This window comes from Thermobia domestica, chromosome 13 (genome assembly GCF_964235325.1).
Source record: "Thermobia domestica chromosome 13, izTheDome1.hap1.1, whole genome shotgun sequence".
Lineage (NCBI taxonomy): Eukaryota > Metazoa > Arthropoda > Insecta > Zygentoma > Lepismatidae > Thermobia > Thermobia domestica.
This window is the reverse complement of record NC_137466.1, coordinates 63,440,126-63,465,299: the sequence shown is the minus strand read 5'-3', so window position 1 is coordinate 63,465,299 and position 25,174 is coordinate 63,440,126. Positions and strand designations below refer to the sequence as shown.

The window sequence follows — 25,174 nt, the reverse complement described above, 5'->3', positions numbered from 1 at the left end:
TTGTATGGTTTCTAATGGATATGTAAATTATTTTGCCGTTTACAGCACTTCTAAATCTCAAGCCGTTCCGGAGTTATAATAAACATTGATGAAGTTCGCAACACTGCTAAAAATGGTGTATTTGTGGAAAATATTTAAAATGATTGTTGTTTTCTTTCTCTTTTATAGCATTACAGCAATAGATTTTAGTAGCTGTAATTACAAAAAGTTCACGTAATTACATAATTTAAGCAGTGCTGCAAAACTTCTGCAATGTTTATCATATCTCCGGAACGGTTTGAGATATCAAAATGTTATAAGCGGCAAAATAATTTAAACATCCATTACACACCATACAAGTAACTAGATATGATATTTACCTAAGCAATTTTTCGAATAAAGCCTTTCAAAAACATTCAAAATTTTCAATGTCTGTAACTTCGTTCCTATTCATTTGAAACAAGCCATACCACGAGCATGGTATTCAAAGCTAAGGTACTTTCGATGTGCGTTATCCTGTTCATCTTCGTTGTGTTGTATGTGTGATAAGAGGCTTTCAAACTTCGGATGTTTCTGATACTATAACATCCTTAATTTGCAACACTGAATAATAAAAGTGGTATTTTAAGCTCTCGTTTGACATGGTCATTTGAAATATGAAATAATCTGACGTAATGCTATTTGAAAAAAAATATCTTTATATTGGCTTAGCAACACTGTTTGCTGCGTATTTCTGTTTAATACATGCAAGGATGTTCCCCTCCTTATAGTTGCTTCGTGCAAAGTTTCGCTTTTTTTCTCTCTTTTAGTTTCTCCGTTATAGCGAATGATCAAGATAAATTGTCCATCCCGTATATTTTATACCTTATATTAAAAATCTTTAGTATATTTGGCCGCAATAATAAAACTACTTCCACCATTCCCTCATTGACCTGTTACTAGCATTAAATTTTGAAAGGTATTCACAGTAAGAATATAAGTAAATTTTAGTAATTATAGTGCAGTTAAATGGCTTGTAAAAAAATGACATTGCAGGTTTTTCTCTTTCAAACCCACTTTAATCGTTAACGAAACTATTTTTTTTATTTATTTTTTTTTTATTTGAGAGAATCATATAAGAAACCGTTAGAAAGCAAGTTAGTTCTACACTGCTCCACAAAACAAGCAACCCGAGAGAACGTGAAGTAAGTGATGTGTGGGGCTCATTTAAGACTGGTAGGAGGCATGTACATACAAAAATACGCAAAGGTAAGGCGAGAGCCCTCTATAGCACGTGCGTAGCACCGTTGCAACTACAGTAAACAAATTTTGCCACGAAACATTCACGACAGCCCAGTTGTGTCCGAGGCTGCAAGCAGTGAGTTGGTAGTTCTTATGGAGAAATCAAGCGTTGACACCTTGGAATAGCTGGCAGACAACATTTGAGTGAAGTTGGCCGCGGAAGAATAATTGGGCGATGGGAAGTAGACTGATCCCAGGTGGACGTGGCGCAGGAATTCAATAAGAACAAATTTTGTGCCAAGGCTGTGGAGTCGCTTACAAAATGGACATACAGTCAGTAGACGTCATGGAGGAGATCGTTCGAGAGAGACGTCGGCCCAGATGACCGGTTTCTGACATTTGCTACCGGACGTGACCGTCAAGGGTCATGGTTTTAACTGGTAAATGGTTTGTTTCATTCGACGGGACGTGTTAGTTGTGAAACTGTGCATCGGAGCAAAGCTATATCTCAGGAGGCCTGTGTTGTGTGTGGAATCGAAACGGGAGCAAAACGTTCGCGTCACATGTGCTGTCAGGAATATGTTGCAGAGAAGGAACACCAGTGGGTGCGCGTTATGTTCTCTGATGAGTCTCGATACAGTCTGTTGTTTTACTCTGGTCGGACATTAGTATGGAAAGAGCCAGAAACATGCTATTACCCAAACTTCATTACTGAACGGCCATCGTTTGCAGCTAGTTCCGTCATGGTGTGCGGTGGGATCATGATGGATGGGAAAACGGACCTCGATATTGTGGAACATGACACTTTGACAACACAATGGTATCAGGATTAAATTCTCCACACACATGCACATAATTTCCGCTGAGCATTTGATCCGGACTTCCTGTTCATGGATGACAAACCCCGCCCATATCGTGCACATCTGGTGTCAGAGTATCTGGAGAGGGAAGACATCACGCGCATTGCATAGCCTGCATACTCGCCGCACCTGATTCCTATCGAACATGTGTGGCATGCACTTACAATTGTTAGGTGGCGAATAGCACAGCTCAATCTTCCACCACGCGCTCTTCTTGAACTTCGAATAGTTCTCCTCGAGGATTAGCGTCATCTGCTGCAAGACTTGATCAACACTCTGATTTGCTGCATGAAGGCCAGATGTCGTACCTGTGTATCTGTTCGTGGTGGTCACCCGCCATATTGACTGCCTATGTCCTCGCACAATCCAGTTTTACAAGTCGATGTGTCGTGGTTCTTAACTTTCTGGCCACCCTGTACATCTTAAATGTATTATTGTCCTTCATTTGTGTTGCATTATGCATCTGTACTATCTTTCTGTTGATTATATTTGGTGCAGTGATCGTGTCGTTTTATTTTCTGCTACATACTTCGAGTTGCTTAAGTTTTGTGGAGCAGTGTATTAATAGTACAATCTAGTATCCATCTAACGTACCAAATGTTTTCAACAAAAGCATCCCATTATATACGAATATGAACGATAAACTATACAAGGTGTTTCAAAACAACACCGACAACGTTTAAGAGGTGATTCCTTACATCAAAATAAGACAAAAAGTATACACCAACCTGGGTGCACAAATGCTTCCTTTCGGAGTTACAGGCTGCCGAAAACGTTAAAAAAAAATAAATAAATAAAATAAAAAAATAAAGGTCCATAGCTCCAAACCTATGGGGCTTACCGTAGTCGGGTTAGGATTTAACTTAAGAACTAGTATGTGCCCTGTCCAAATATCCATGTTTCAGAATCATGTGCTACTTCCGCAACAATTTTTATAAAGGTAGTTGGTGAGTACTTCAATTTATATGCTCGTAACCAAACTGCCAGTATAAAAAATGTTGCGTGAGTACCTTAGGATTCTGAAACATGTATTTTTGGATAGAACACATATTACTTTTTAAGTAAAGTCTTGATCCGACTACGGTAAGTCCCACAGTTTTTGAGCTATGGACCTTTAAAATTATTTTTTTCATGTTTTCGGCAGCCTATAACTTCAAGAGGAAGTATTTATGCACCCAAGTTGGTCTATACTTTTTGTATTACTTTGGTGTCAGGAATCACCTCCTAAACGTCGTCGTTGTTGTTTTGAAACACCCTGTATATCGATTGGAATAAACACAGAAATATTTCGGGTTTAAATAGTTCTTTTAACCACGACTACCACAATTCATCATGTCTAGTTACGACTAGAAACAAGTGCACTATTTCACAAAGTGAGGTGAAACGTTTTGAGCCCCACGCAAAACTGCTATTAAAGGAGGGGTGGCAAAAAGGGCCAAAATCGGCCCCCGCCGGGGGTCGTTTTTAAAGTAGCTGTACGGACTGAATTTGACCTATATGAGCAATCTTTAAGATATAAAACGTCAAAAAATAATAAGCATTTTCATACAGTGCAGAGTGGTTTATAGGAAAATATTCGTGGAAGGAGGCTTGTTGCAAGAAAATCCTTGAAAAGGGGTTGTTTTTCGACATTTAATAAGTTATTACGTATATAGCGCAACGGAGTACGAAAATGATTTTTAAGTATGTTGTGTAGGAGTGGATAAGCGTTAACATTTGTAAAAATGGCCACAGTACTCCACAGCGCTCATAGTGAAAATGAAACCCATCCCCTTGGGAAGAACAACGATGCCTCTATTATCACAGCGCATATGTGACAACAAGCAGTGAGTTTAAGACGTTGGCTTAATGAGGATGATGTCATCATCGTAGATAGAGGATTCAGAGACAGTGTGAATCTTTTGGAAGACTTTGAATCTAATAGTAAAGATGCCACATTTCCTACAGAAACAAAGTCAACATACTACACAAGAGGCTAATGAGTCGAGATTAGTTACATCAGTGAGATGGGTAGTAGAAGCCTCAAATGGTTTACTTAAAACTTTTCAAGCACTAGCCCACGTCATGCCCAATTCTCAAGTGCCATACATAGGAGACTATGCCAAAATTGTAAGTAGCATCTGCAATGCATTTACGGACGCATCTGCAATGCATAATGGAAGATGATGAAAGTGCAAAAATAATTGGAGAAATAATGTTAGCATTGCACTTCCATCCCAATGAGTTGCAACACCGCGTGACTGCAGAAAAGTGGTTAAGAAAAAGGGTTGTTTGGCAAGAAATGACTGCTGACACTTTGATCTACTTCCCTCGCTTAACACTTGAAGAACTTAAACAACTGACCTTGATCATATATCAGCTGAAACAGGCGACCTCTTATACAGCTGAACATACAGATGAACTAAACCTTTACAAGTTGTTCTCACACAGAGAATGTTCAGATGTAATAAGAGTTTTAATTCAGAGCCGACACACATCGTCCAATATACACACTCTATGGATACAGCATAATATAGCTACAGTTGGATCTTGGTATTGCCAGTGTAAAGTTGGAGCAGGTGTTGTTGGATGCTGTGCTCACATTGCTTCTGTGTTGTTTTTTCTTGGTTACTATCGACACCTTCATCACCAAAAAGAAAGACACTCCGCACATTATCAAGATTTTATACAAGATGCTGCAGTTGGCTGGTCTGATGACGAAGATGCTGATGATGACAAAGCAGGAGACTCAAATTGATAGGAAAGTGAAAATAGAACCGCGTGTCTCTCTACATGTTGTGTTACGGCACTGAGTGGTCTGTGAAGAACAAACTAATAAAATGACTATTGTGATATTGTCATTCTGTAGCAGGCCTATATCACGAAGTTCTAATAGGGGATACCACAAATAGTGTTTTGACAACATAAAAAAGGAAACGTTTCGTCTTTTTAATATTCATTTTGTTTCGTTTTCATCAGTAATGTTAGTTTCTTGTCCTTGTTACCTACAATATAATACGATTGTGCATTTTTTGTTAACAAATGATGCTGTGTAAAACCTTAATTGCAAAATATATTTGGTTAACATTCTGTTTTTCATACATATCTGCTCTAGTACTATCATTATAGCATAAATGAATTTAAAAATCAAGGGGGCCGATTTTGGCCCTTTTCGCCACCCCTCCTTTATCCAAGTGGCCAAGTTGCAAAGCTGACAACTAAAGGTTTAACTGCACTGACAAATTTTCATATACATACGGTTCGACAGTTAAAATCATACTAAATTTAACCCTGCCTGACTATCAATTTTCTTGTAATAATTATAATACTCTGAGTAGAGAAACAAATTCAGTAGAATTTACATAAAACAAGAAAAATAAATTCTCGTACTTTCAAGAACAGCTATATGGAAAATGAAATAGTCTACTAGTTTGCAAAATAACTACTCACGCTGGCCAAGATTTGCTTCTGATATTTTCTCTCTGATGATTCTACAGGCATCGTACACTGTCGTGGAAGGGTCAAATTGCATAGTCTTCTTGACATTTTTCTCAACAATACTAATCCTTAGTGACAACGTAGCCATCTTCCCCTTGTGACTTCTTTCCTGTAATAACAAAAGAAAGGCATAATTAACTTTCGCTAATTACTTCATTCATAAGCAATGACTTTGTTTTTAATATAATGGTCTACTAGTTTAAATCATCACCTTCATGATAGGGAAAATATCCCTCGCTGTTGAATCTCTATTAAATCCGAATCAATAACCATCAAGCAAATCATCACATAGAAAACACCTGAACTTATGACAGTATAAATCAGAGATTACTGACATAAACATCTTATATCTAATTTCGAAAGTGTTATTACAAATATGGAGCAAACTGAAAAATTCTATTTCCCAGATCTTTCTATTCTCAATTTCAAGGGTGAAATAAAGATGGATATGATATAGACTATAGTTGCCATAAACTAACAGGTTGTTCGAGTATAAACGGCAGTTTTCGTTAGGCATAATACTGCGGATTTTTGCAATGGCGAAAACATATCTCGTTCGCCCAAAAGTCTCTATACAGTGACACGTCTGTCAACGATTCAGAACCTCAAATCTGTCCCGGAAGTAATGTGGCTCAAGCAAGATTTTATTTCAGGATCCTTCCTTCTGACCAAGGACGGCTGCTTTCTACACAATTGCAGATGCATTTTGTCAATTTCTACAAAGAACGCGACAGCGGTAATGCTTTCATCAGGAAAGAACTTATAATGGACGACACCTAGTGCAGTCACCACACTAACAAAACCTTGTGTAGCATTAACTTTAGTTTTGGATTGGGAGGGGTGAGAGAGTGGGTTTCCATCGTTTAACCGTTGTCTACTTAGCTCTCTATTATCGTACAAGATACACTTCTAGTCACACCTCACAATACGGCAGCGTAGAAGGTCATTTTGGTATCAAACAACAGGTTATTGTAGATGTCCAAAGGCTGATAGCTGTTGGTAGTGATCAATCACTTCCTGTAGAAGACCGCTATTTTTTTCACTTTCCTATATACATGGTCGGAAATGGTTGAAATGGAGACGCTGAACTGTCAGGCAAGTTCCTCGATGCCGTGTGTGGATTTGCCTCTACACATGTCCTTAGAGCATCATAATTCCCCTTGATATGGGTCTTTTTCTTCTTCTTCTTCTTCTTCTTCTTGGAGACATTGGGTCTCCAAGACAAAAATTTTCAAAGCAGTAAAGCATTATCCGTTTTTTGAAGTTTAGTTTACAGCCCCTGCATGCTCCCTCTATATTACAACATAGACCCTACTTCTGCCAAGTGTCCCACTTTGAACTCATAAAACAAAAATAACCGTAAATCGTTCTGGCCCACCATATTGCACAGATCAAAGTAACTCTTACTATGACATCTGCAAGTATAATTTCGGTGTAGTGATTGTCTGGTTAAGTTACTGACAACTGTCATTACTCATGGTTTCAATGCTCCAATACAGTCGAGAATTAGGGAGGTCAGAATATGGGTACAATATGCATCACTACGTATGCTCATAATGTGGCATTCTGCTATCACACATCCCATTACTTTTTTTATACGGATGCGTTTTCCAATCGGCATATACAATAATAAACGAATCGTAACTATTTAACTTCTGAAATTAACTTATACAGAATATGTTAGGGACCGTATATTAGTGGCCACTATTTGCCTCCCAAATGGACCTCTTGAGCATCTATGCACTGGTTTACGGGGTGTTTTTGTTTCTGAAGAAAGAAAGATTAATAAATAAATAAATAAATAAATAAATAAAAACACTTGTGATCCTTCATCACATTATGCTGAATATAAGGATATGTAAGCCCTTTATCTCCTTCTCTAAATGTAGTACTTAATTAAGAGAACAGCCAGACATCACAGAGGTTAAGTCGAGTGAACAAACAGAATAATATAAATCAATGCTACATAATTTGACCAGAAACTCTTACAATAAAGGTCTAAATGCACAGCATTCAAACCTCATTTGGTGCCCACATGTTTATATTAATTTCTAAATAGTCAATTAACAAATTTCAATGTTTTTATGCATATATTACTCACATGTTACTAACTGATTACACGGAAGAACTACGCGGCTGTCTTAGGAACTAAATTGTCGCACTTTTAAGTCCAATAAGATTTTTTTTCTTGTCAAGTGAATTTTTCATACCTCTGTATACGCTATGAAAACACTGATTTCTTTTTATCTAACTACGATATTAACAAATTAACAGTGATTAAAAAAAAAAAAAACTTTTTATGATACTGAAATAACGTTCTCACCGTTTTTAAACTACTCCACACTTTACTGCAATAAGATACAATACCTACTATCATGCGTCGAGAGAAATAATATAAAATTTTATTTAATTTAGGAAGTTAGAACTATTCAGTTTGCTTTATTGTATTCTATAAACTCTTCATTGCTATAAAGCTAAAAACTGGGTTCTGTTTTGCATTAATTTTAAGATAAAGTAACAGAGATACCATTTCTTTTAAGTTCAGCCGCACATCACCATAATCACATCTATTACCATTTTCCTTATCTTTATATTTTATCTCCACTTGATTCTAATGTTTCATGGCCTCCAGGGCGAGGCACCAAAAGTTAGCTAATGTTCCCTGTCGTGACATCAGACACAATGTATTCTCCTTGCATGCATATAATGAGAAAAACGACTCTTGAATACTCACTAGCCTACATTTCATACAAAGTTAATTGCTAGTCTGTCCAGACATAGTTTGCTCTTTTATCTCGCAGGCGGACAGGGAAGCAATTCATTAAGAATACATAGGCAGAATTTTCATTCCCTATTCCCTAGCATTTCGATAGGAACATAAAAGTGAAAGACACTTAGAATATTCCCAGTAGTTCTTAAATTATTGAAGACATATTATCACAAAAAAGGTATTATGCAATAAAACAACTGAAAATACAAAAAAAAAAAAAAAAAAATCAAAATACTTCGCCAACAAGAAGAAAAATACATCTTTTTTTTTAGGTTTACGTTCCACGATTATGCTCCAAGGTTACAGGAGACGGCGATGATGATGAACAAAATAGTAGAATGAAAAAAGTGGGAGAAAACGGGACAAACCGAATAAAACCTACTGACATGGTGTTTGTCCACCACAAAGTCCACTTGACGTGAGCTGGAGTAGAACAAGGAACCCTACTCGCCTGAAGTAAGCGGGAGAAACAAATGTTCTACAAGTATCCAAAATAAAATTGACACCACATCTTTGCAATTGTTTTTTTAAGCCAATAATACCACATATTAAACGATATAATATTATAAATCGAAAATTATTTCACTTACACAAAATTCCAATCTTCTATTCGTTTTGACACATATCAAAATGCTGATTGTACTAAATTCATGACAAGATGAGTTTAAATCGGATACAGCAGTTCATAATAGTTAAGCAATAATAATGTAAGTACATTACATTGTAATTATTTACATGAAAAATGTTAACTGGAAGATTTGCAGCAATCGGAGCAGGCACATAATATATATAGCACCGACACTGAGTGTTAAAAATGAACAATTAGACAGATGCTTCTATGTTAACGTGCCGCTAAACAAGGATTCTGTTTGCTTATTCAGTTTTACGTCTGACAATTATATTCTACTAGCTGAATTGCCCGTTCTTTCCGCGAACAATAAGGTTTACGGAAAGTACTTGAAAGCTATATTTGAACCTTCATTTACCTTTTACGATGCGTATTTGAGTCAAAGTGAAATTTTAAAAAAAGCTCCAATCAGTGTTAAGTATGTTCAAAGATGCATTTCAGACGGTACAACCGTTATTCTTTGCGAAAAAGTATGAACCCTTCCCCCCTTTTCCGATACACACTTAAGTGAAATGATAAAAACCGTGCTGGATCCAAGTGCAAACTTTCAAAAATTAATTTTAAACGGTTCAAACGTTCTCACTTTGGCTATTTTATGAATACAAAATAAGTAGTTAAAATATTTCCAAAACTGCCTGCCCTTTCCCTTTCTTAGAAGTGAAATTGTCGAAAATGCTGGAACATGTGTCCATTTTTTTTTCCATATAACGAATTTCATTATCTTAACATGAGATACTCTATTTTTGGATAAATTTTGAACGTCCTCTTCACTCTTTAGGATATATATTTTATAAAAAGTAACATGAAAACTGAGCTTCGTTTCACAGTTGTAAAACTTCAGCAGACTTCCAAACTACGCGAATTCAATATTGAAACAGATCTAAAACTTCCAGATGCAATAGACGCATAGCGAGAGATGAAAACTATTAACCAGTCAATTTTCTACTACTTCTGGTCTCAGTAAAGAGATCCACAAGACGGAATCTTTTGTTAAAATGCTAAATCGAATGCCAAAAATCATTTGTCGCTATCTGTTGCCTTTTCTGTTCTATGGCGATAAATGTTAAAACCGAAAATTGATTGTTCCTACCACTTTCGATTTGGACAGAAGAGATTGAAGCTATTTTTGAGTTGCTGAATCGATTCAAGAATTGCTTGTCTCCACCTCCTACCGTTTTCCTTGTATATAAATCAATATTGAAACTGGAAATTCTAGTAAATTTCAATTACTTCCGGTTTTGATAGAATGTTAAGAGTGATTATCGTATATTTTCTTGAAACGCTGACTAGATTTCAGAAAACGACTTGTCGCTATCTATTACAGTTTCAATTCTACGGTGATCGACGTTGAAACCGAAAATTTCTTCCCATTTGAATAGAGAGAGAACGGAGGAAATGGAACCCATTCTTGGGACGCTGAATTGACTGGGAAAAAAAAAGAAGATAAAAGATTCTCAATATCTCTTACCCTTTTTGTTTTACAAGGTGTACAACTTTGCTTCCGCCGTTTTCCGATAGGTGGCTACAACGGTAAGTAGTGGTCGAAATAAACAGATCGCGGACGTCAGGCAGTTAGCTTGGACCTCTGTCAACATAACCACCTTCAAACATTAGTCGATTTGTGTGTGCATCGTAAAGCTGTTCTCGATTGAAAATGTCAGTTTACGAGCCAAATTATCGCCATTTGCGGGAGGTTCTACTTTTTTGTTTTAATATGAAGAAAACCGGCTGAGTCTCATCAAATGCTCTCAAGTACTTATGGTGAGGACGCTATTAGTGAGAGAACGGTGACTTTTCCGTCGAAGACCGGCACAGTGGTGGAAGACAGAAAGTTTTCGAAGATGCAGAATTGGAGACATTGCTGAGTGAAGACTCGCGTCAAACTCAAGAAGAATTGGCACGATCGTTGGGAGTGAAACAGCAAACCATTTCAAAACAGCTCAAGGCCATGGGTATGATTCAGAAAGAATGAACTTGGGTCCTGTATGAGCTGAAACCAAGAGACGCTGAACGGCGTTTGTGTGTTTGTGAACAGTTGCTTCAGAGGCAAAAACGGAAGGGATTTCTGCATCGCATTGTGACCGGGAACGAAAAATGGGTTTAATACGATAACTCTAAACTCAAAAAATCATAGGGATATCCCGGCCATGCTTCCACGTCGACGACCAAACCGAATAGTCATGGCTCCAAGATCATGCTCTGTATTTGCTGAGACCAGCTCGGCGTCGTGTACTATGAACTGTTAAAACCAAGTGAAACAATCACAGGTGATCGTTATCGAACGCAATTAATGCGTTTGAGCGAGCATTAAAGGACAAATGGTCGCAATACAGCGAGAGGCACGACAAAGTGATTGTGCAGCACGACAACGCTCGACCCCACGTTGCAAAAGTGGTCAAAACGTACTTGGAAACGTTAAGATGGGAAGTCCTACACCACCCGCCGTACTCTCCAGACATCGCTCCCTCTGATTATCACCTGTTTTGATCAATGGCGCATGACCTTTCTGACGAACACTCCCGATCTTATGAAGAAGTCAAAAAGTGGATCGATTCTTGGATCACCTCCAAAGATGAAACATTTTTTCGACGCGGCATTCGTACGCTGCCCGAAAGATGGGAGAAAGTAGTAGCCAGCGATGGACAATACTTTGAATGACACCTGGGTAAGTAATTTGTTTCATTAAAGCGTCTTATTTTGGAGAAACAGCGGCGGAAGCAAAGTTGTACACCTTGTAGAAAAATCAATATTGAAATTAGAAATGCCAGTAATTTCTAACCATTGCCGGTTTTGGTAGAATATTACCGGTAGTTGTAGTATGTTCTCTTGAGACGCTGAATTGATTCCAGAAAACCGACCTTGCTGCTGTCTATTACCGTTTTTTTCTATGGTGATTAACGTTGAAACAGAAAATGGTTAATTTTTTTTTTTTTTTTTTTTTTTACCACTTTTGGTTTGGATAAAAGATTAGAAGCAGTGGTCGAAGTGAGATGGTATGCGGTGGTATGCCATACCACTTCTGTTTTTTCAGTGATGAAGGCATACCGCCTCTGATTTTTTAGTGATGAAGACATACCATCGCGGGAGAGAACATGCTAAATAATACCTTTAATAAATCCATTTTTATACACAGCAATTGATGAATAGCTTTGCACGTAAAATGATTTTATTTTTTATGTAAAATAATTTTTAAGTTGACAACACCGACATTTTTGTTATCTTTTTCCTACCTTTTGTTTTTAAAATGAGGTGTCTTCAAAGAAGTTAATCTAGTTTATATTTTGATGTGTCATATTGAACTATTTCTTTCGTATGTATGTGCGTGTCTTCTTGTCTTAATTTATATGTCGTGTTTTGAACATGAGCGGATTTAGGGGACATTAAGTGTCTGCTATGGGGGCGATTCTTCCGGGGAGTTTGGAATACCCCTTAGTCGAGTGGGGGGTCGGGGAGCTTTCCCGCAGGAAATTATTAATATAAAAACTCGGTTTTTAAACATTTTTGTGTGTAATTCTCTATAATACCTCTATAATAGGTACAACATAGGGGGGATATTTTAAATTTCTTTTTCAGAAAGGTGTTGACGAGGGATCAAAGTCTTTCCATGCCCCCCCTCCTCCGTAACTTAAGAGAAACTCCAGTGCTTTTCAATCATTATGCAAATAGAAATGAATATTTTAGGAAACATACCCTCGTTGTATTTCAACGTTTAGATACCCGGTACGTCTAGTCAAAATCGTAATAAAACATACCACGTCTGCTTTTTTCTACTTCGAATACTGGTTAACGGAGGAGATGGAACATATTCTTGAAATGCTGAATCGATTGGACAAAACCGCTTTTCGATATCTCTTACAGCTTTCATTCTGATATCCGTCGACATACAGACAGATGGATGGACATACCCGTTCTATAAGACTTCCCACATTTATGCGTAGTATAGTTTGGAAGTCTAATTAAAAAAAAAAAAAAAAAAACAGATCAAAGTAGGAACTAAACTATATTTAAAAAATTCCTTTCAAACGGTTTAGTCGTTTTCCCGTGACGCAATCAAAAGCAAGATCATTTTCTTTTATATTTATAAAGATGTGCTTGTATTTCTTCTAACTCGATGCTCCGTGACGTCATAGCTTCTCCCATTCTCAGTACAGACGAGACACGACAGGCAAATAAGAACACCACTCGTGGATCCAACACTGCACGTACACTGCCAATATTTTTCTCCCGCCTCGTATCACCTCTTTGTCTCTTGTATTGTTGCTTACAAGATGAGAAATAAGATTTTCTCCTCTAGTAAAAGTCCCGTCTTGACTCTATTCTCCAAGAATTCTTTTTCGTCTCAATTCTAGTAAAAGCTTTTCTCATTGCGATTCGAAAATTTTCTCTCCCGGTGGACACACTCGATCGAAAAAGTGTTAAAAAAAAAAGAAAGAAAAATTCAAGTCAGTTGCGTTTTTTTGGGATTTTCCTTATTCATACTAGGCCAGACCACTTCCTTCCTTCCCCAATCCTTTCTTCTTTCCTCTCCTCGCATAGTATAACCGTCGAGGAACGCCATCCGCCTACATGGCGGCCTAACATGGCCATAGATGCCAAAACTTCAGAAATGTAATCCTAATCCTAATCAAAATTTTTCTCGTCTGGACTCGTAAATCGATTTACAAAGTTTATGCTCCGATTTTTTCTTAATTTTATTTAGAAGTTAACAGAATCCTTCCCATGAGAAATCCATGAAGGGTGTGATATCACATTTAAACTACATTTAATATTGGAGTATATTGTGCAATGCCTGTTAACTTTTCAGCGTTGATAAATGCTGTTCATGATGTTCCTACAATCATTATTAGTTTCTACTTCTGTATTATGAATCATTTAATACTAAAACTGTGTTTGAGATCTAAGACCTGGGTGAACTAGTTTTGCCCACGAGACTCGTCTCTAAACGAGACGAGAATTGTTATGTTTCTCGTTTCGACTCGAATTAAGAAAGGTATTTTTCGCCTCGTAAGCAAAACTAGTCTGTTGTTTCTCTTTACTGGCCATTTGGAAGTGACTGCTATAAGCCAATGAAGATATACTACTATATGTTGATTTTTTATTTCATTTGGAATCTAACATTTCATTTTGAGCAACGCAGTTATGTTACACTTAGACATATAGCCTATATATTTTGTTTATTTGTTGAAGTTTAACGTACTTTTTAACATCGAGGCTATATGAGACCGTGTCCTTAGTTTTAAGGTGAAATCCGACCCACTACTATGTGTTGATTTTTTTATTGCTTTTCCACTGATAATCGAGCCCGTTAATGCGTATACCAAAGATGAACGCGCTAGTGAACAAGATCAGTGGGGAGGGCACATCTACAGTCTAATGTGATATCCGAATTACTTACTTACACACACACACACACACACATATATATATATATATATATATATATATATATATATATATATATATATATATATATCACAAATCGAACTCGGCTCAAAATATAATCTGATTTTCACGAAGCTTTGCACCCCTTGTAAACAATGCAGACTGCAGTGCAGAAATGTTGCCAACTAATTAAACAAAAAATGTTATATGCAATTTTGTGCTAAGAAATGAATAAACAAACTGAAGGGGGGAAAACAACGAGATTAAAAACAAAATGGCAAGGGCTTGTGATAGGAGAATCAGGAACCATTTTCTCTTGTTTGCAGTGGCGTACGCACTGCTTTCCTGAATCTTTGAACTACTATGTAAACGCATACACGCACCACGAGGAAGAAGGGCAGAACGCTGAATTTCTTCTACCAGTGTAAATTACAATTAAAACTTACTATCCCCACTCCTAACGTTTCCTCTAGCTGAGAATCTGTCTAAAATGTTAGGATTCAGAGCCACTATTACATGATGACTTAGTGTTCCTACTAGCAGATCTATGGTTGGATGGATGGATTAAAGTTTATCGTCCCCTTCAACAATAAGGTTCTATGAGATTTGGACCTACAGCCAAACGAGTGATTCGAACTACATGAATTTCCTCCGGAAATCGAACGCGGGTCTCCCGCCCGACGACGAGTACGCAGATCATATGTGCAGTTGTACTCACGACTTCTATTCAAAATTGAGGTCTTGGGGGGCCGTGGTGGCTCAGTGGTAGAGCGTACTTCTAGCACATGGGGTTCCTGGTTCGATCTCAGCTCGCGCCAAGTGAACTTTGTGGTGGACAAACACCGTGTGCGTGGGTTTCCTCTATGTCCTTTAGTTTCTTCCCACTTTCTTCATTCTACCATTTCATTCATGTTTTCATCATCAGTCTCCTTTAGCCTAGCCTGCATAATCGTGGGACGTAAAACTCAAAGGATTGTATTTAATTTCATTTTAAAATTGAGCTCCTTGTACGTTTCCATTACAGGCGAGCAAGTGTTTGGAACAAGCAATTGTTCATTCTGCAAGAACGTGAAAACTACTGAGTTTACTTATTTATTGAATAGAGAATTTATTATTTTATTTCCTTTGTTATATGCAATAAAATACCTATAAAATATATTTTGAATCCTCGTGACTTATCCTTTCATTTGATATCTAACAGAAAAGTAACACCATAAACTAATATCAGTCATGAGAGCATGAAGACTATCGACATCCAAGAAACTTTTTAGTTTATACATAGGAACAAAGACATATTATTTAACATGCACATAGTACCTCCTCTTACTTTCACTGCAGCCAGAAAAAAATAAGACTCAAAAGTTATGAATATTCCTATCCAATATTATAAAAATTCTTAAATGTTGAAGATTCCTTTGTACACCTTGTCTCAAAAAGGTTGAGCGCATTCTTTATTGGTGTTTTGAGGCAAAAATTTTCTAAGTCCAGCTTCGGGTATCTTCGGGAAAAAGTAAGCCAGGTTCGAACCTCCAAGCCAGCCTTTGCAAAAGGGTAAAAGTTTGCAGATGTGTTTTTCTTCTTTTAAATATAATAAGACTTGTTACCAAGTGTTTAAAAAAGCAACATTGATTGAAATACTAAATGATACAATATTTCGAAACGTTTTTATTAATGTGAGCACATGCTTGTTTGTCATTTAGCTCTCTATACGTAATGGAACATTTAAATACGTTAAAGAATCTTTCCATATGTAAAAGAATGCTCAAAATTAAGAAATAGAACATAATTATCGCCTGAGTACTAAAATAAAACTCAAAGTAGAACAGAAACTGCGTTTGTAATGGATATGAATGTCATAATTATCATGAGATCCATTATACATCGCTAGAAGCTTAGTTCTAGAAGACCTTGTGTTAGCTCATTGGTAAGCTGTCGGATTTCAAATCATATGGTTGAGAGTTCGATTCTCGTCTGGGCCAATACTTTTTTTTAAAATTATATTTTCCGCAATGCATGAAAAATTATATAAAATAATTACATTAAAATACATAAGTTGTTTATATATAACATAATAATTGCAGAACATAGTAATTATTATGTTTAAAATATAACATCTGAGATAATTTTCACAGTAGGTCGGTATTATATATGAGAATGTTAAATACAAGTTAGGAAAATCGTTTAATAGCAATAAATAAGTTATGTAGTGTATTTATTTGCAGCTATTTGTCATACAGATTTAACTTCTCAATATTCTCATTACAGTATGTTATTTATATTCGTGAAATACAGTATATTCCTACGGATATAGAAAGTGTATAAACAGAGTATCCAAAGTCGTATCCTGCTTCAAGACACATAACTTTTCCCGATCCCCTTAACGTCACGGGAAGAAACACAAATTCTCTTTAGAACGGAATGTCGTTACTTAGAGTCTCATTCGAATACGTTGAATATACTTTTGTGTATTCATCTCTCTCTCTCTCTCTCTCTCTCTCTCTCTCTCTCTTTCGCTTTGTTTATGTGTGTGTGTGTGTTGCGGAATATCCCAAGTTGAATACAACATTTGCAAAGTATATGAGCATCATTGTCATCGAATACCAGAAATTGAAAGTCGTGTTTCTTCAGGTTGGGTTTGCGTGTTCATGTTAGTTCACTGGTAGAGTACGGAGTTGCCACTGAAGAGGTCTTGAGTTCAAAGCCTACAGCTAATTATCATTCTTTTGTTAGTAGGATTGCACAGAAATCGGATACAAGGAGTGGTTTACTTCTAGAAATATTTTCAGAGGCGTTTAGGTAGCCCTGAAAAGGGCTTTTTTCGGGAGTTAAGGCGGGGACATTAATATTGTGTCCAAGACCCTTCTGAATTTATTACACGCCCCATTCTTCTGGGCATGGAATCTATTACATGGGTGACAAATCTATCTCCTTCCCCTACCTCCAGCCATGCTTCGGAAACAAGATGCCACAGGTCATCCTGAGTTCTTGGTGGATCTGCCTCAGGCCAACTTTCCCTTAGAGTACGCTTCACTTCTGCCCACATATTTTCCATGAGATTGAGGTCTGCTCCACGAGGCGGCCAGTCGATTAAATCAATCTCAGGGTGCCCTGCGAACCATTCATGAACCACACGGGAAGTATGTATTGGCGACTGGTATTGCTGGAACTGAATTACACCATCAGGCTGAAATACTCGTACAGATGGCACCATGATATTATTGATAATGTCTAAGTACTGAGCATTGTCCAGATGTCCTTCAATTCTATGAAGCTGTCCTGCTCCGCGACTGGAAATCCAACCCCAACATAAAATAGATACATGGCCACTGCGATTGCAAGCAGCCACATATCCATGGTCATATCGGGTGCCTCTCGGACGATACACAAAACGGCGTCCCTCCTTTGATGTTGTGTATATGGATTCATCTGAGAAAACTACGTTTTCCCAATTGAGACCCACATTCGCCTGTGCAAACACGAGACGGTAAATTTTGTGGTCGTCTGAGAGTTTTTCCTTCACGGCAGCAACACGGCCACGTAACCCAGCATGACGAAGCCTTCGCAGAGCTGTATGCTTACTACCAGGAAAGAGAGAAGCTTCCCTTAGCTGTCCAGACGTCCTTAGTGGGTCTAACCGGGCTTCGTTTACTAATCTCGCATCTTGGGCTTCGGTTGACACATGCGGACGACCAGGAGATCGTAAATTACCAGTCTGACCTGTAGCACCATATTTCCGAATCCATCGCCTTCCTGTAGAGGCCGGGACACCTACTCGCCTGCTAGCTGCAGTTGCAGAATAACCTTCCAACTCCCATAAAGTAATTACTGCTGTACGTCTATCCATAGTTACCAATGTTCTGAGCTGTGAGAAGGAAGCAATAGGTAAAAGCTAGTACCTGACGTGTGATTGGTTACTTGCACGACACGCCTATTGTGGGGAACAGCGTTGCCAGATCTAGCATAATGATGCTAGATCTAGCATAATTTGCATGTCTCTAGCATCTAGCATCTTGCTTTTAGCATCCTGCCCAAATCTAGCACAATTTCAGCAAGTTATCAAAAAGCCGTAAAACCTGGAGATGAGAAAGAAGTTGGTCGTGGGAAGAAAAAGAACGGCAGAAATGTATCCTGTTCCATTGATTCATACACTCGGTAAACCATACAGGCAGTCTTATTTTCCGAAGTAAGTTCGGAACGGCTTTGGGCTTTTTTTTTTGTGGCTCCACCCAGGGTTTTCTAATCCTTTAACTCCGAGACATGGGCGGAGCTATGGGGGCCATTCTCCCCCCAACTTTTTGGCAACTTCACCATCTTTATTTCTGACTTCATGATCATATTTATTCCTGAAATGACAGCTCCGAGACCGATCAAAAATCTGCCCCCCCCCCCCAGCAGACGATTCCCAACTCCGCTTAAGCTGCGAAGTAATTTTCTTTCAAAATATGTAAACAAAAACTTTGCATTCATTTATACGATATATACGCCATTGAGTCTGACAACGACTGCAGTAATTTAGTTGAGTTAAAATTTTGGTGCGTAAAGTATTGAGTTCTATCCATGCATTCTTCCTCTGTGTGTATTTTAAGTTACGTTATCGCATCTCAACTTCCTTTTTTTAAAACTCCTGAATTAGTAATTATGAGGATCTAGCATAATTTGACCGAATCTAGCATAAGTTCGATCAGGTTTTGGAATAATTCCGAGCTGTGAGTCTGGCAACGCTGGTGGCGAACGACTTGGTCAACGACTCGCGAAAGAAATCTGAAAATGATGAGCCGTAATAATAATATTAAAAACAGTTTTTATAAAGAAATATTAATACATACGAAAAGCTGTTTAAAGAATGAATTGTTATACTGACTTTACACGTATAAAAACATATACCATATACCAAACAGATTGAGCGATATGATGATAGCTGTTCTGAGACGAACACTTTCGAAGTCCAACTTCGGGTATCTTCGGAAAACAGTAAACTAAAGCTGCTGGTTCGAACCTCCAAAGCCAACCTTAGTAATCGGGAAAAGATGTACAGATATGTTTTTCCTTCTGTTAAATATAATAAGACATGTTGAAATGGTATTAAGTGTAGAAAAAAGTAACATTGATTGAAATACTTAATGATACAATATTTCGAGACTATGTATTCACACTCTCGTTTCGTCATTGTGATTTCCATACGGAAAAGAGCATTTACGTATGAGCTCAGTTATATTTCAGAAGCAGATTCCGAAAAGCGGTCATGTTAGCTCAGTGGTACACCACCGAGTGTTTAAATCGTGAGTTCGATACCCGTTCAGGTGAGATTCTTTTATGATATTCTACTTTCCTCAATGCATGAAAATTATGTAAAATAGTTACATTACAATTCATCAGTTGTTTATATATTTTCATACCATCAGTTGTATATATGAGTTGAATATATATATTCATATCATTTCACGACATAAGTAATTCTTATCTTTAAAATATATTAATAACATCTGAGGTATTCACAGAACGTCGGTGTGTTATGTGTGAATATTGAATACAAATTTAAAAAATCGTGTAATAGCAATAAATAAGTTATGTAATGTATTTATTTGCAGCTACTTTCATCGCAGATAACTTCTCAATATTCGCATTACAGCATTTAGGTCGAGCATATCGAAAATCGGATCGTGGTTCAAGACAAAAAAACTAGCTAGCCCCAAACTGTCACGTAAGAAATTTACGAATCGCAAAAGTAAAGTGAAGAGATTGAGAGCGGTAATTCCTTAATCGCTCTCTCTCAACTCTCTCTTATCTGCATTTATACATATAAAAGTGTATGTATGTATGTTCCATCATAACTCATGTGTGCCTAGAGCAGGGTTTCTCAACCTGGGAATCGCGGCCCCTAGGGGATCGCGAAGATAGGCGGAAGAGATAAATATAGTTAGAATCTAATACCAGAAATTATTTTTAAATATTATTTTTAATTTTGTTCTGATAGGCATACTTTTATTTTTTATACACACTGTAAAGAACAATAAAAAATAAGTCTACTGAACATTTTCAAAGGGTGTAGAATTCGTGTTACTATTCGGTTCAAAGTCTCTTGTCGTCGCGAATTCTGTCGAGAAATTTGAAGCTTAAAATATACAAAACGATAATCATGCCTGTTGTTCTGTATGGTTGCGAAACATGGTCACTTACTCTGAGGGAAGAACATAGACTGAAAGTATTTGAGAACAAGATCCTTAGACGAATATTCGGACCCAAGAGGAACGGGAATGGGGAATGGCGAAAACTTCATAACGAGGAACTACATAATTTATACGGTTACCCAACATTGTTAGGGTCGTCAAGTCTAGGAGGTTTAGGTGGGTGGGTCATGTAGCTAGAATGAAAGAAAGTAGAAACGCTTTCAAAGTCTCGACTGGTAGACCCGTAGGAAAACGACCATTAAGAAGACCTAGGCGCAGATGGGAGGATAATATTAAGATGGATCTCGCAGAGATAGGAATACAAAGTAGAAACTGGATGCAATTAGCTAAGAATAGAAGTCAGTGGAGAGCTCTTGTGAACGCGGCATTGAACCTCCGGGGTCCATAGGCCATAGAGTTAGTTAGTTAGTAGAGTTGTTTAAAAATGAATTTAAATCAAAGAGGTATGATATAAAACTAATGAGAACTGTATATAGAAATACTAGAAAAATACACATGAAACAAAACCTGCACATTGAAATACAATTAAAATTAAAACCTAATGAGATACCTAAGCATGGTGTAATTTCACTAGTGCAGCAATGCCCGGTTCAATCTTCATGACGAACATTATCAAGCCATTTTCAACTGATAAGCGATTTCTTATCTTTGTTTTAATGTTTACCATAAAAAAAAAACACTTTCGCACAAGTACGATATAGCAAATGGAATTATTACTTTTAAAGCAGCAATCACCAGACCGGGATATTCTTCTCTCCTCATCAGGCAGAACTTGTCCAAGTCTTCGTTACAGAAAACAAGTTGCAAAGACTTGTCGCATGATCATTCTATTATTTGGTCAAGAAGTTGTGGGCTTAGATCGGATACGTTAATGGCCTCTTCAATGAAGGAGTTTAACATCCATCTTGAACCAGCACCTTCGTCGTTGGGAATATAGATATTACAGTTACTGTATCCACTGTCAGTGCCGGACGCCTAAAAAGGGGGCCACACATTTCGGAGGAAGTGTGTTACTCATGTTAGGAAAGTGCATGTGCACATGTGTAAAATAGAAGGAAAACGTAATAAAATGTGCTCAAAATTAAGGAAAGGTAGGGTTTATTTTGAAAATGTTATTGAGCTTCGTGCCAACCATGGTGGCGCTTCGTAGCTAGTCTGTCGACGTCACTCATATATACGGTGACATCATACTATACTCTCGCCCCGGGCAATGATTTTCCATGGCACTGTTCACTATAAACAAAAGAATGGATTCTACTATTATAGAAATAGGTATGTTAAAAATCCCACACAAGCTTATTATAAAACAAATTATAAAAGGGTCGCTGGCAAGAGCGTGTGATAAAAGGGGATCGTGATAGGAATTAGATTGAGAACCACTGGCCTAGAGTAATTTTAACCACATTTCTTATAGTTTCAAAAAGAGTGCTGTCGGGTTACCTATGGTGAATGGGAGGGGGATACATATAAAAGATTGCTAGAAAATGATCGATGTTAGATTCATAGTTTTCGGGGTCGCTTAGATAAATAGTGAGACTTTCAATTTCGCTTAACTCCGATTAAGCTCTCATTAGTAGGGATGGGCACGAACGACTTTTCTTTGAAACTCGACTCGACTCGAAACAGACATCTTTGAGGTCTACTCTTGGACTCGGCGCGAAAAATATCTTCCAACTCGACTCGGATTAGAGTCAAGTCGAACCAAAACGAGCCAAATCCTGTGTGTAGTCCTACCTAGACAATACATAGACAATAATTATTCTATCATCAATTATACTACTGTTACTACAAATAATAATAATAATAATAATAATAATAATAATAATAATAATAATAATAATTATTATTATTATTATTATTATTATTATTATTATTATTATTATTATTATTATTATTATTATTATTATGACAACACCGTGTACAAACATGAACGATAGATGGTTAATAAAGGAATACTAAAAGCTAGTTGACTGCCGACGTCGGTAGTCATGAAGTCTACAAGGCAAGGACATCGTTCATTACCCTAAGCTGTGAACGTCGGTGGAGTACAGATGGTCAACTATTAACCTCTCGCCAGAAATTGGTGGCCCCGCAGCGACGATCCGTGATGGCCCAAGTTCAATTTTGAAAACTTTACTACCAGCGGCAGAGACGCGATGAAACGCCAACGAACCACAAAAATTACTCTCCTAAAATATGTTAAAATGCCTATATGTGTGATTTGTTTATATTTAGGTGAATCAAAAAACACAAAACAAATACGCCGGGGTGGACGCGAACTATCAATATTACGATTACTAGGCACGTGTTCTTCTGACTTCCCCACGGAAACGATCATAAAAAGCTTGGTTGTTGAAGGATAAATCATTGACGTCTTAATTTAGCCAATCAGACAAACCCCTACATCTTGAGTTCTAGGAGGTGATACCGTGAACCGTTTCAGATTTATTGCTTTCTGGTGGAGTACTATCCATGCGCAAAATTTGAGCATAATAGCCGACATGCATCTTCGGTGCCTCTTATCTTTAGTACAATTTTAACCAGAGATGGTGTGGGTCAATGAAAATTTGATCCACGACCCACCATGACCCACTATCACCCACCACCCAAATGACCCATTGGCCCACTCTGACCCATCAACCATCGTGATCCACTCTGACCCACCACCAACTATGAACCACTTTGAACCATTGCGACCAACTCCGACCCACCAAAACCCATCGACATCAACTCTGACCGATGACCCACGTCCTCCTCTCCATTGACTAAAGAGATTACACTTGTAATAAAACAAGACTGTGAAATTATCACTTATCGGAGTTTGAATTTCTACCGTCATTGGCTCAAGCACCTCTTTGTTACAATACTGGTGGATCTGACCTTTACGATATATAATGGCAAAGTGTTTCTCATTTTCCGAATTAAAATGAATTTAAATTTATCATATGTAATTATTTCTTTGTTGCCTTACAGACACATTTTGTAGAAAATAAGGTGAAATTTAAAAGTTTCGAATCAAGGAAAAGTAGACCAACGTAAAAAAAAAAAAAAAAAAAAAAAAATGAAAATGAAAATGCCCATGTAATTACGTTTAGAATACAAATTTTATGGCCATTTTCTCTAACTTTATGGCTTGATTGCCTTATGCTCGGAACGCTCCATATATTAAACACCAGCTTCAGCAATTATAAATAGAAAGCAGTGGGTATAAAATTCAAAAAGAACTTTAGTTTGCATTACTCAATTGTTTTCTCAACTAATATCAATCGTTTTCGATTATTTTTACAAATCAACCCACTATTAATTTCCACTATATAGAAAAGGCACCCCCGTCCCCCCGCTCATAAAAGACAGTTTTAAAAAATGCCAGGGCATATTCTCTTTATTTTTAATAAAGAGTTGTATGCTGAATTTCAGCTCTCAGTTGAACGGCTTGTGAGATACTAAATTTTTCGCAAAAATTCGGACTTCTACTCCCCCTAAGGATATGTATTATAATGAAAGTGACACGCGTATGATAACTTCCCAGTTGGGATTGGAGCCTGATTATATACCAAACGTCAATTCATTTGACTTTGCAATTTGACCGTGATGATTACGCAGACATAGTTACTTTCAATTTTTTATGATACATATCCTTATTTCATATGTTACAGATGATTCAAAAATATTTTTTCAAGCAGTTAGCTCCTCTAGAATCTCACAGGCTGCATCCCAAAATCCAACTCCTACTATCCTATGACAATCCAAAAGTGACTGAACTTTTTTTATTAGGAACAAATGACAAAAGAAAAATGGAGATCTTGAAAGTAAAATGTAGAAAAGCTCGGTGCCCCCAATAACTACATATTTCTCCGCCCCTTCATTCCGAACTTAAAAATAAAACTTAATTCGAATATGGTTAATTACTGAATTTATTACAGTTAAATTCCACTCACTACATGCTATAGCTACAACTATGTAACAAAAAATAACAACTGTGAAACATGTTCTGAATTACTATTACATTTCTTACGCAATTATTAAACATATTAGAATAGTAAAAGAGGATTGTTCGTGAAATAGTATATTTGCTCATGATTTTTAACTTTTTCATACGGAAAAAATTAAAATATTATTCAAGTTTTAAAATTTGCACTCTGCAAATATGTTGCCCTCTAGGCAATGGGACTAATGTGGACTAATGGGAAATGCTACACTGTTAGCGGCGCTGAAAACTTACGATTCGATTCTAATATCGGTTGATTTCGATATCTTTATGTCGCTACGTAACCACCCTGGGTGCTAATGGGAGCTTAATTGGACTTGAATTGAAAGTAGAGCTATTCACCTAAGCGACCACGAAACTATGGATTCGATACTAATATCGACCCGTTTCTAGCATTTTTGATATGTATCCCGACAGTACTCTTTTTCCAGACTGTAAGAAATATAGTTAAAATTGCTCTAGATATATTAGAATTATGTTGAAACACACACATAAATCCACTTTTATATTCTGTATAAATAGAGAGTGAGCGAGCGAGCGAGCGAGAGAGGGCGACTCAAGGCATCACCACTTCCACATTGCAAAAGCATATATCAGGAATTGAATTGAAAATCTATGTAAAGACTTTCTGCTGTGGCATGCTTCATAAGCACAATTCCAGTCTGCTCACGTGACCATTGG

The 25,174-nt window shown here is 37.3% G+C and overlaps 1 protein-coding gene across 5 annotated transcripts in view; it reads right to left on the bottom strand.

Moving 5' to 3' along the window:
- Positions 1-25,174, bottom strand: part of rhea (Talin_middle and talin-RS domain-containing protein rhea) — a 270,830-nt gene that overhangs the window by 117,812 nt on the left and 127,844 nt on the right. For all 5 annotated transcript variants that reach the window (XM_081735810.1, XM_081735806.1, XM_081735808.1 and 2 more), the window contains one exon: positions 5,490-5,646. In XM_081735810.1, coding sequence (XP_081591936.1) covers positions 5,490-5,625 — 136 coding nt within the window. In that variant the 5' untranslated portion in view covers positions 5,626-5,646. The remainder of the gene's footprint in view (positions 1-5,489; positions 5,647-25,174) is intronic.